The sequence below is a fragment of the Argopecten irradians genome, chromosome 2 (genome assembly GCF_041381155.1).
Source record: "Argopecten irradians isolate NY chromosome 2, Ai_NY, whole genome shotgun sequence".
Taxonomy (NCBI): Eukaryota; Metazoa; Mollusca; class Bivalvia; order Pectinida; family Pectinidae; genus Argopecten; species Argopecten irradians.
In genome coordinates this window covers 27,320,117-27,333,466 of record NC_091135.1, presented here as the reverse complement: position 1 = coordinate 27,333,466, position 13,350 = coordinate 27,320,117, and the positions used below count along the sequence as shown (strand labels likewise).

General features: G+C 35.3%; 1 protein-coding gene across 1 annotated transcript; it reads left to right on the top strand.

The window, feature by feature from the left end:
* Nucleotides 1-6,466: 6,466 nt before the first annotated feature.
* LOC138316944 (uncharacterized) lies at nucleotides 6,467-12,983 on the top strand. The gene is made up of 4 exons (XM_069258583.1): nucleotides 6,467-6,685; nucleotides 9,363-9,611; nucleotides 9,964-10,194; nucleotides 11,599-12,983. Exons 1-4 carry the CDS (start codon nucleotides 6,517-6,519, stop codon nucleotides 11,991-11,993), a joined length of 1,044 nt encoding a protein of 347 aa, XP_069114684.1. The 5' UTR covers nucleotides 6,467-6,516; the 3' UTR covers nucleotides 11,994-12,983.
* The last annotated feature ends 367 nt before the right edge of the window (nucleotides 12,984-13,350 follow it).

The window sequence follows — 13,350 nt, the reverse complement described above, 5'->3', positions numbered from 1 at the left end:
GACAGTTAACGTACGTAATGTGGTATTGTTATTGAAATTAGCTCTGGTTCCTATTTAATCAAAACAATTTATATCGTGGTGAAACCTTTGTTTGTTATAATCAGCAAAATATTAAAACATAACAAGCATTGGAGAACGCTGTAAAAAAACACTAACGCTCATTAGTCTAACGTATACCATTCATGTGTCATTTAATTCAATATTTTGTTAACATCACTGGCATGAAAAGCAAATTTCGGTGTTGTGTTTGATTTTTTCCAGAGATGTCTTTGTCACGAGTTGTCTTTCTTCCTTCGTGTAGGTGGTGCCTACCACTGTACCATATGATCAATACGGTATGCTCATCTTACAATAACTACACACGACTTCGTATATGTTAAAAGCCCATTAGTGTATCAGCTATAGAATATTTAACGTGTACAGACAGAATTAGGAAATATGATATTATTAATAAAGCGTTTTACAATTCACGAAAAAGATCACGAATGTTGTTCCGAATGTTTGTATCAGTCGGCGACATCGACAGATACTCCATTACTGTAGTTGAATTCTTCTCGGCTACACCTAATTAGAATTGGTTAAAACCTTAGAGATCCGACTGTGAACACTGTCGTATGTGCATGTCTTATACGGTGTGACAACCATGTGGTCAGAAACTATCGCGATGATTGGAAGGCCCATCTAGCGGAAAAAAACGACACTTCAGTAAAACATACATATATCTATGACTTAAGACAAAAACAGGCCTGTATCGTAACAAACGATATATAGTTCTACATTGCAGATATGGCGAAACTGATGGTAATCAACATGCTAACTGCGAATCCATTTACTAGACAATTAAATAGGTTTCATTGAGGTAGCAGTAGGGAAAGGAGGACAAGGAGACACAACATGAATATACCACAGCTTCCCGAAACATGCCGATATTCACACACCACAGCATGGTGCTAACTAGGGAGGTCATTCTTTCACACTGCTAATTAGAACTATGAACCGAAGATACAGAAAACTAAGTTTTAAACATACCAAAACATGTTCCATAAAGCATAGTAGAATATGTCCTGGAATTAATCCTTTCGAAACGAGATTTTTATTTTAGGCTTTTTGGGTCGCATCGATATATTCGTGTTGTGTTGTAATAGTAGAACATCATATTAAAATCTGGCAAACCAGTCGTTCATTTCCCTTTATGCTCAGCGCTATACAGGAGCAGACCCTATTAGTTTTATAGACTATGATGTGTCTCGGCCAAGGGACAGAGTCTTCCTCACAGGGTCGAGCGCTTACACGAAGGCTAAAAATGAGGTGGTGTCAAGGAAGACGTTAGGAAGAAGAGAATACAATGTAGATACGATCCTAAATTTAGTCGCCTTAAACGATTTATAAAGCCCTATCTGCAGGGCCAAATGGTGTGATCCCGAGTGTTGAATATCCTTGTCCTTTCGATTAATATGAAAGAATGATTTTATCTCACATACGAAATATTATTACAAATATCTTGACATGTTCTCCAATTTCCCCCGTTACGAATCATTTCTCCAAACATAAAAATTGTGAAATTCTTTAGATAAATAGAACTGTTTATATCCTGAAAATTCTACCATCTGGTTTCTGAATTTAGCTTTCAAATTTTACCGAGGAAACAATTTTGTTGTTATGGCTGTCACGAGGTTGTTATGTGTAGTCATTGCATGAAATTATATACGCAGCCATAGTTATATGTATCAATGACGTCGTGGCCTGGCATTGTTGGACACACATCAAGGTGTACACCACAGTGTATCTTTGAACGTCTGTCAAACCTTCTTATATACTGAATTCTGAATACGTATGAAAATGCTTTTCAGATAAAGAAAACATCCCGGAACATATGTGGTATTGACAGGTGTTATATATTACTACAATATGACATGGGCAAATGAGTCCGACATAACATTGATATATGAATGTTATTTCCAATGAAATATTTTTTTAATATAAAAATAGATTAATTATATTACTTTGACCAACCACATTATGCGCCGTAACTCCTACCACTAAAACCATGTACACCAGAACAATTCATTGCTTCATCGATACACCAACCAAATAACTAGGTACTACAGAGAGACATTAATAAATGACGAGTTTTCTATCTTTTACGGTTAACCATTGTCATGATCTGTACACCGGATATTTATATATATGTCGCGACACGAGAGTAGAATTAGCCATCTGTATAATGAAATAAATTGTTATAAGAAAATAATACATAAAAATATACCATAACAAATGAAAAAACAATAATGGTAAAAGCAAATGATATATGGGTCAAATCAAATAAAATATTGATAAAATATTACCATCAGTGTATAATGATAGCACAACACGCGCGGCGATTCTATTGTTACGGGAATAGTCGATGGGGTAGCAATGTGGGGCCATGACCCCATTTTTAGTGTGAACATATGAATGTCTTGATTCCAATCAGCTGTTAAATCGAATTCGTTGACGATGACGGGAGAGAAAGAAATATGGGTATTTTGATAAACAAAAATGCAACTGCAGCGAGAATAAATGATATTCATTAACATGAAAGCTGTAAATATAAGGAATATATTTTGTATTGTTGAGATAATGAGGGTATAATGATAATGGAGCCTGTGTAAATTTTATGTAACCCGACTTCGCCGGGGTTACATAATTTACATGTGCTCCATTATCATTATACCTTCATAACCTCAACAAAATAAAAATATATTTCTTAAATACTGATAAGATCAAATCAAATAATGATAAAACCACACAATATAACGAATACATAAATTTAAATAGTATATTTGAAACATACGAAATAGATATGGTGTTCCATGATTACAGGTGTAATACTAGTTTATCTCATACAATAAACATAGCGCGCCGTAATTAGCGTATAACTAAACATGATGTCAGGACAGAGGTAACAACGGGATGTCGTCTGAGGCTGAATTCTAAATATATGCTTTCTATGTAAATATCTAAATATAATTTCAACCGTTTGACTGGGGAATTGGGTTGATATTATTTTCTCCGTGATATGTTACGCCAATAGGTGGCGCCTATTTGCACGTGCAGGATGTGCAAATACGGGGACGTACACGTGTCGGTATCCCTGTGTTGGTCATTCAGGCGCCTCAGGTAGCGGAATACACACGGGTTAATTGTTTTTTATGAGTTATGAGTTATGGGGTGAAAATTCATAAAGAATAAAATTTTGTTGTGTCGAATGAAATTTTTCTAAATCGGGTATATTTGGAGTAGTTAATTATCTACTTTACATGCATGTGTAAGTAAACATTTGCACTAATTATAGATATATGTATATAAATGGTGGTTTTGTAATAAAGCCAGTGCCTCTGTCGCCGTGAAAATACATTTCTTGTGTTTTGGTTGTTTATCCTATTGGATAATAAATGGAGAATGTATAAAATATCAAGTGTATACAATTACATACTAGATCTGAATACAAATGTCAACAAGTTCATCTTCATTACACAAGATGTATCACTATAAGGAACCAAACATTAGAAACAATCAAATTTCACTTCAGCAATATTGTTTCTTGTTTCATACTTTTTATAAAATATATCGATATGCTCTTCAGCATTGTTTAGCTTTACATCTCTTTACAATAGCTACTAATTCACTCGAGGCTGAGAGCTTATGGGGTTTTATTTGTACATGTATTTCATAAAATGTATCCCTTACCCATAGATTCGTAAAAGCTACATTTTTGTATGTTAATTGGAAAATGCACAAGAACGATAATGATTATGCTACACACAAAGAGTTAATTGATTAGCTGTTATGTGCCATAGACTAATGTCCCCAACCTTTTTTAATGCATAATGCATTATTAAAGCTGAGTTTGCGTTTTGTATTAACATTTGTTCATGGATGATAGGTATGACGACCATGTGTAAGTGTCCACACTGTACATGGTAACAGCAGACACACTCGCCGTCGTCACAGAACCTTAAGTTATTTGATATCTGCTGTGCTTTTTATAACCTACATGTTGGAATTTAGAATGGAATTTAAATCCATCATCCATCTCAATCTCTTCCACTTCTTATGTCACGTTTCGCTTGCGGGTAAGTTTGGTAAATACAAGTAGTAATGGACATTTTTTTTAGAATGCTGTTTTCTAAATCCATAATCTAAAAAATGCATTCAGTTCATTATTAATTATGCGAATTATGGCATGCATTGTCCGTTTAAGTTGTATATTTATATCTAAAATTGCTGGAAAATCGTTTTGTTTGTGATTATTTCTAATTTTAGATATTCTTGTGTTTTGTTTTTGTTTTTTTTTTTTTTTTTTTTTTTTTTTAATATAAAACGTGTTAACGTCGTTTCATTTAACGGCATTATTCAATTGATTTTCCTAGTATTCCGTTATCTGCATTGCGTGATATTCATGGAAATGAATTTCAAAATACATATGATGAAATATCCTGCATTCCCACTCATCTAAAAATATATTGATAAAACCCTTTCCTTTATTATGTCAATATATATGCATTCTTTCTTGTTTAACAGAAAGCATGACCAGCCGCACTATGTACAATTTAGCGTTAAACAGACCGACATCCCAGTCGTCCACATTTTATGGTGCTGACACCAATGGTTCCTCCTGGCACGCAGTCGACGGGCTCCTTGATCCTGGGTTGTGTGCATCTACGGACTATGTGGATGAGGATAGCTGGTGGCAAGTGGATTTGGGTCGGACGTACAATGTCTCACAAGTAACAGTACAGAATACTGTGGACCAGCGTAAGTCATTATAGTTATTTACTTACTTCATTTTTCTTTACATTTCTTCTCGATTTTACAGTTCCTTAGTAATGAGAACATCATTAATGTGAATTGAAGAAGACTAAACCTGCCAGATGTAATTTCGTTTTTAAATTGATAAACGATTATTATGCATTGCTTAGCAAATATGACAATTTAATTACCACTATTATTGCAATATATGTTACGTAACTAGTATGTTAGCCATAAGTATTTTAAATGTAGGCAAAGGAAGGGAGGAGTGTCAATTTGGGCCATCTGGTGGTCATGACCGATAAGCATTACTTTTTTGTTTAGTGATACCCTGGGTTTAGGACATCATGATATGACATACGATTAAGGTCAGGTCGGAGTCCCTTATGAGTTAGGGGGAGGTTAAAATGGAGGGACAATTTTCTGTTTTGTCCAGTTTTGTTGGAACCAAATGATATTTTTGAATTTCTCACTCTAAACAACACGTATATATGTATGTATTCGCTTTGTTGTATTTTGGAAGAGGGTCTTTGTTAAGTTGTAACAAGCTTACAGGAAGTGTTGCAAGCAACACACGTCCCCTGCTGTCAATTACATTTTCTAATCTATGGCAAGTTATTAATGCTTAGTTATGCTATAATTGTATGAAGATTGAACAAATAACGTTGTTGTGATCTCGAGTTATCATTGAAACTTATATTTTGTGAATCAATCTATTTTTAGTAACAGTGGCCTTTGCAGTTGACCTTTTGACCCCAAATTCAATCGCAAGCTGTATTTTCTCATATGTTACCATTGTGTGCAGTTTGATTAAAATCAGTTTATGTTTTCTCAAGTTATAGTCTGGAAACTAATATTTTGTGAAACAATCTATTTGTAGGAACAGTGACCTTTGCAGTTGACCTTTTTAACCCATATACAGTTCCAAACTGTATTTTCTCATATGCTACCGTTGTATGAAATTTGATCAAATCCGTTGAAATTTTCGCAAGTTACCGTCTGTAAACTTATATTTTTTGAAACTATCTATTTTCAGTAACAGCTACCTTTGTAGTTGACCTTCTGACCCCAAATTCAATCCCAAGCTCTAAATATGTTGATGTTTTCTCAAGTTATCGTCTGGAAATAAATATTTTGTGAAACAATCTATTTTTATTAACAGTGACCTTTGTAGTTGACATTTTGACCTCAAATTCAATCACAAGCTGTATTTTTCCAAATACTACAATTGAGTGAAGTTTGATTAAATTCCATCTATTAGTTCTCCAGTCATCATCTGGAAATTAAATCCGGATGGACAGACAGACAGACACTAACTATAGTCCCCTCTGGTTTCATGGCAGAGGACTAATAACTTGTACCCAATTCCTTGTCATATGATTTTGTTTTTGACAACTAATACCTTATTACTAATGTTAGCCATTGTGCTGCAATGCTAGTTATCCATGATTGCGCTTTCGAGTTACGATCAACGTGTTAATTCATCGTTTAAGTATTCACATACTATGGATATTATCTGGAATGTAAGCACTACATGCAGTGAGAATTTACCATACTTAAGGCTACACTTTATATTTCTTATCAAATTAATCATTCGATTTCTTAAGTAGACCTCATTTACTCACCTTTTCCTAATTGATTCGTAGTTTTATATGATATTTCCTTTTAGCTGAGATGTTGTCCAATTTCCAAATTGAAGTTGCTGGAAGCATTGACGTAGTGGAAATGGACCTGACCGGGCCTCAACTTTGTTATAACTACACGTCCAATGTCATTGGGCCCGGTGAGCTGAAGACATTCAAATGTCCAGCGAGTATTGAGGGACGCTTCGTGAGGATAACAAAGCATACCGTAGCCAGTACAGCGCTTAGGCTCTGTGAAGTCATAGTGGAAGGTATTTGGTTGTCGTCATATTTAGTTTCTTTGATATCCAGTAGCTTTACAATAAGACTGCTTTATGACATAGGTTTGTGAAGCTCTGGAAAGCGGACGATGATTAAAAGTCTATAATTCACTCATTATATTGACGTTTTATATCAGTCTACTACTTTAAAGTTGAATGGTCTGTAACTTTCGCTCTTTTTGTCATAGTGAAAACTGTTTCAATGTTATACATATTTTTCTCCGTCTGTCTGAGTTTTAAACTTTCTGATTTTACCATTTTTATAAAGTTGTAGCACTGGAAGATTTTTTAATCATAAAGGTAAAAACTCTTTTTAACGTGCACACCTGAAAAAGAGGCTCGAAATAAACCGAATTTCCGAACTCTTCCGAACATCGTCGCGACAATCTCGAAGTAACACGAGAGTTATGAAACCAAGAGAAAATTTCAACAATCTTTCATAAACAAATTATGTGGTCGACCTCAGCAGACTGGATCTACAAAAAAATAATGCTCGCTCATTACTATATTTGATACACACAATATTTTACGGCAACACATGTGCACTTACACTAGTTACCTAGCTCACCACGTGCAGGTCGTGTCGAACGTCAGTCACGTGATACGATTCGGAATCCGACAAAACCTGAAGTCACTTAACATGACGGTGATTGAAGACGCTTTATTCAAAACCAGGAATACATGATCCTTAGATTTCGGTTCTCCTATAGGCCGACATATGCTTTTGAGGAGCTAAATCATCAAGTTACATGTCAATATTCAAATATCAAATTTTTAAGTGACATATATCGTTACAGTGAAATTGGCATGCAATATAACTTTAAATATCAAAATTTCTAATATAATAAGAGAGAAACTCTTTCGAAGCTCTTTTCCGGTAACATGAATGTAAGTACAAGTACTAAGGTTGATACATACATGGATGGCACCCCAGGCCTGTGGTACTGCATGGACACATAAAAATTAACGTGCAAATCCGAATCATAGAGTTCTGTTTAAATTAAAAGTTTTATTTTCCTTAACAATTCTGTCTTCTTGAAATAGACAAAAAAATAAACAAGTAGAGATTCGCTCTTCCTATGCCGTGCATGATTCATATTAGATGCTTGTATTCCGATATTCTTGTTGAATGCGGCCAATGTATAAACACATGTATTTGCATGTTCGTACAACCGAAGCATTTAAAAAAACTGGGGATTTAATGTTAATGGATTTTTTTTTAGATTTTAGAAGAATTCACACTACATAACATTGGTCGGTCTTTAATTGATGCCTTATCTGAGTATGTGGATCATTTGTATTGTTCCATTAATTGCACGTCATCACAGATATATGTGAATGGGTGGTCGGGTTTCTTATCCGTGTATTTGAAATTGTTTCGTATTTCGTCGGTGAATTACATATTCCGTCTTTGCATATTACAGAGAAGAAACCGAACAAGAACATCCATCTGGTCACATTATACTGACAACGGACAGACCAGGGGCCTCACGCTGTCACGCTGTTAAGGTTGTGCGCTAAGCACGATCAGAAACCATCACTTTTATAAACTGTGGTGCGTCACGGCCGGGGCAGAAACTAATCTGTATTGTACGTTTGATGACCATGTTATGTTTTTTCTTCTTTATGATCGGTAGATTTTTGTGTATATGGTATTTCTGTCGCCGATTTTGCGAGTAAAGTAGACGAATGACACATTCTCAGTCATAAGTAATATATGAACGCAGCCAAAACAATTGCCTTTATATCCATATCTTTAATATTGATTGGAATTGATAACTTAGGGTTCGCTCCTTCTCTGTCTTGTTGTTAATTCAACTGTGTGGAAAATGGTTTTACATTTAAGATATGCATTTAGACGAAGTACATAATAATATTGGTCCGAATTCATCAAATTTATCCTCGACCTCTGAAAATGTACTTCTCCATTTCGTTTTCTTCTTTCTATTCGCCTTGCAGCTCTTCTTCACGCAGCAAATTGGAAATTGCATCATTTCTTATTTGGACGGTTGAATACTTCGCTCAACTGTAAATGTCCTTAACTTTTTTTTCAATGATAGTAATGATACGAGAATTGGCCTTCTGTCCGGCTCCATTTAGGCATTTCCATTTTCATTTTCCCCAGTCTTATAACTTTGCTGAATATTTCCACTCTATCGTTAAGTTCCGCTAATCCTCCTAAAATCATCGTTTGTGCATCGTTATCTTAGTAAACAAAGCACGGCTGAATTGTGCACGGTTAAATCGAATACTGCGGTTGAATCGAATACATTTTGCGGTCCTGTCGTTCTAAAATATACCAACATTTGCTTTTTTGTGTCGAACATTCCGGCGACACGCTGTCTGAGGTAAAAGTCAAGTCGCGGTCCGATTGACCGAACATGACTGATCAACTGTAACAGTGGAAACGAACGTTATTGTTCGACCAAAAAAGTTCTTGGTTTATGTCTTGCCTATCCTAAACCAATATGTGGTTTAAAACGCCAACCTAAAAACAGTCGGTACAGTCAGTACAACTTAGACGTCAATTTCTTCGTAAACAGTAAAACACGGATCAGTAGAATCATCGGATAAGCAGACTATTTTGCCTGGTCCCGACGACTTCGACTTATCCGTGTTTTACTGTACATTAAATTCGAATACTGACAGTATCACCTCCACTTTTTAGTAAATGCCGATACGTGTACCATCCTTGATTTGGCTTTAAATAAATCAGCCACACAGTCAACTACCTATGACGATGGTAAGGATCACGCCGGAGACGCGTGGCGATCAGTGGATGGGAACCTGGACCCGAACATGCCTGTCGGTCAGTCATGTTCACACACAGATCAAGTTGGACACCAGTGGTGGCAGGTGGACCTTGTTAGATATTATCATATCACGCAGGTGTCCATCCAAAACAGGGATGTAGTCCGTACGTATCATCATGTTGTTCGATCTTGACAGTTTTATCTAATATTATGTATTAAAGCAAAGTGTATTTCCTAGCTAACAAGACTCTCCGTGAAATATGAAGTATACGCATATATTTATTCCATTTTATGTCACAATTTGTTTAATAGTGGTAAATAATATTAAAGATAAAAGAATAACTTGCGGGATCGGCCCTCAATAGAAATAATCGATTTGTTAAAACGGCAACTGATGTGACATTTAATTTTCGTAGATCAAGGCTAAATACTAATACATAGTTTACATTTGTCATTATAGATGCCGACACAGGCTTGTGTATATTTACAGTTGTAACGTCAGGTATTATATTACAGCCCACCGATTGGGTAATGTGAGTGTTGAGGTATCAGAAACCAACAACTTTGACATCCACAGTGAGTTCTACGATGCTAAGCTATGTCACTATTACGAAGCCTCAGACGTCCCAGCCAGTACGCTGCTCATTCTCCCTTGTTCCGACAATATCGTTGGGCGATATATCAGAATCTCCAAGTTCGTTCCGATATTATATGATGTCTTATCATTCTGTGAAGTGATCGTCGAAGGTAGGTTATATTATATAGATAAGGTAATGAAAAGGACAAGAGTTCCACTTTACAAGAAGACACAACACGAATATACGGCAGTATCCCGATACACACACCCGCACTTCTTTCTCGCAACACTGCATATATGGTAAACCGTCCTTGTTGACCCTGGCTGTCAATAGGATATTTATTTAATCAAACACAAACAAACATATATTATAAAATATATTTTTATTGTCATTGATTATATGTACATATTGTAATACTGACAGGTGGTCGTAAAATGAACTGTTGGTAGAGGCGTCTGTTTATCACGAATTAACGGTTTATCATGATAACGTTTAAAGAAAATATTTCCAGTGTTTTATACAACCTTTCCATTATGTCATACACCATATTGAATACACATTCTGACATTGGAACGTTTTCTCTTTTTATCTACCAGTGAAATTCATACTGTTCATGGAATCTCGATATATTGCTAATACATGTACATACTGTAATGTGAACGTGAAACTCCTCCCAGTGAACAATATTATTTGATTAGTCGTCTAGTTCTTTTGGCATATACTGCGTAGTTAGTGAAATAAAATAAACTCTTTATCGGCCTTGGTTATCAATTAAGGACAATTATTTAACAATACCTTGATACGTGAAAGACACACAGAACAGCTTTAAAACTTCCAATTAATTATCGTAGTTTTTTCCTTGTTGCACATTCATGAATATTTGATTTAGCAACATTAATTATATCTACATTAATTAACCATACACCCTCCAGGGAACTAGTTATAATTATCTAATCTGCACAATTATCCTTTGATCCTGACTTCCAAACAGTGTCATTTTTAACATTAAATGGACACTTAAAGCAGTTTTCTTTCCGAACGGAATCGTTAAAAAAAAGAAAAACAATAGCCATTAGCATGCAGATAAAGGTATCTCTAAATTAAACACCGGGTTTGATCATGGCGGAAAACTCAAATATAGGTTTTACTGTACTTATTCAGTTTGTATCCCCGAACGTATTATTTATGTCATCAATAGAAACTACTTGCAATATTAATACTAGCATTTCTCGCTATACACCGGAAATACAGCTCAACAACCCATTGACATTCTATTAAAGAACAGTCATTAGATGGTATATGTGGCACCAAAATAGTCCTCTAGGCAACCAATTGCATTTATGAAATTTGAAGAAAGCATTTGATACTATTTACGGGTAGAAATGTTTATTTTGTACATGACATTGTATATATTTGCAACTTTACAACACAGTCCTTTTTATATGAACAATAATATAAGGAAATTGAGTGGGTTTTTTAATTTACCGTTTGACTTTCTGATCAAAATGTTTATAAATAACATTTACCAAAAACCATTTATATATGTATGTATTCAAGTGTAAATTGATTCCAGGCGGTGACCCATCATGCATCCAGGGCACAACAGGAATTACCGCGACTACTACAGTAACCGAAAATACTACAGACGAGCAGACAGACACCACAGATAGTCCTGAGATCACGAGTACCACAATTAGTCTTCCCTCTACATGCCCGTGTAGCTGTAGGGGATCGATTGAGAAATACTACAACAGGAGCATTGAGAGCCTGCTGGATGAACTAAGAGAAGAGTTGATGGTCAGTAAAAAAGAAACAGCCTCTTATACAAGAACACTGGTCAGTGTTGACGACGGTAGGACATCCTCACGTAACATCGGATACGTTGGAATTGTCCTTCTGGTGGCCGTAGGACTAAGTATCGTCGTGCCGGACGTGGTCAGTCTGGCGATGTATATGAAAGGAAAATGAACCTACTAATAGTACACGGAACCTGTATCAATTGTAAGAAGTCAAATGTGTTGTTTTAGCATCATTTAATAACAAAAAAGACGGTAAAATGGAAGATTTGTTTCGTTAGTTCAATACAGGTGTCCTCAATTCCGCCACTTTTACTTTCGTCTCTGAAATGATAGGTTTAACTCTTGTTGATGACAGATTACAAAACCCTATGTGATAGGCCCATGCGGCCCTGAACAATCTACGAATGGTGATATTTGGACATAAGACTAACTAACTCATCAATGTCAAGAATTTGCAAAGTGTTAACGAATCGGCAGTAATTGGATAGTAATCGTGGACAACGAAGTGTTCATCAAAACGCCATTCGACATTTTCTTATTGAAAAAGTGATTTTGTATTCCCTGGTAGACTTAATTTTGTAATGATACAAATATTGTAAATATCATTGGATACTAAAATATCCTTGAATATAACACAACGACACAAAGCCTTATTGGAAATCACTCAAATGAACTGACTTAGGACATACTATTGACTTTCACAAATGTGTACTTAGTAAGGTCAGTCAAGGGAATCCCTAGCGTAGTCAGTTGTTTGGCATTTCTCGAAAATATTCGATTTACGCAGTATGAAACAAATATGGCAGAAACTTTTGAAATGGTTGTCAAAGATGTTTTGAGTAATTATTATATATATGATAATACGTACTTATATGTTCCGTTTTATATCGCACCACTTAGCGGAAACTTGATAATAACTAGAATACATTTTAGATCTTTCTGTTTTTCCATTCAATAAAAATAGACAGACTTTGCCAATTTGATTTTTTTTAACATCAACATTTATTTTTAATTGTCTCACTCATACTCTTTCGTATTTTCTCCACGTTCAGCCATTTACTTTTTACAATCTTATAAAATGTACGTTCAATTGCTTACTCTCCGTCTCCAATCCCCCCTCCTCTCTCTCTCTCTCTCTCTCTCTCTCTCTCTCTCTCTCTCTCTCTCTCCTCTCTCTCTCTCTCTCTCTCTCTCTCTCTCTCTCTCTCTCTCATATGTAACCATATTGACCTAGGAGGATTTTTTTAAATATATATTTCTGTTTTTGATTATATTATGGTTTATGATATAGACATAAATGAATAAAATCACAAAAGGAAGTGTTATTAACAGTCCATTATTTATAATGAGAACATAGCATGCAATCAATTGATGACATGAGGAACTATCCATGCAATATATACTATATAGAAGATAATGAATAGATTAATACTAAATAGTAGGGATCGCCTTTAAGCAGTTACTGTTTATTTATTGATGTTGATTATATATTGATAGACGCTTTATTCGAGCACTGTTTTTCAGCT

Bases quoted from the DNA above. Each gene is read 5' to 3' on its own strand.
- LOC138316944 (XM_069258583.1), top strand. From the start codon at position 6,517: ATGGACCTGACCGGGCCTCAACTTTGTTATAACTACACGTCCAATGTC. The intron at 6,686-9,362 runs GTATTTGGTTGT...TCCACTTTTTAG, and splicing joins CTGTGAAGTCATAGTGGAAG to TAAATGCCGATACGTGTACC. The intron at 10,195-11,598 runs GTAGGTTATATT...AATTGATTCCAG, and splicing joins CTGTGAAGTGATCGTCGAAG to GCGGTGACCCATCATGCATC.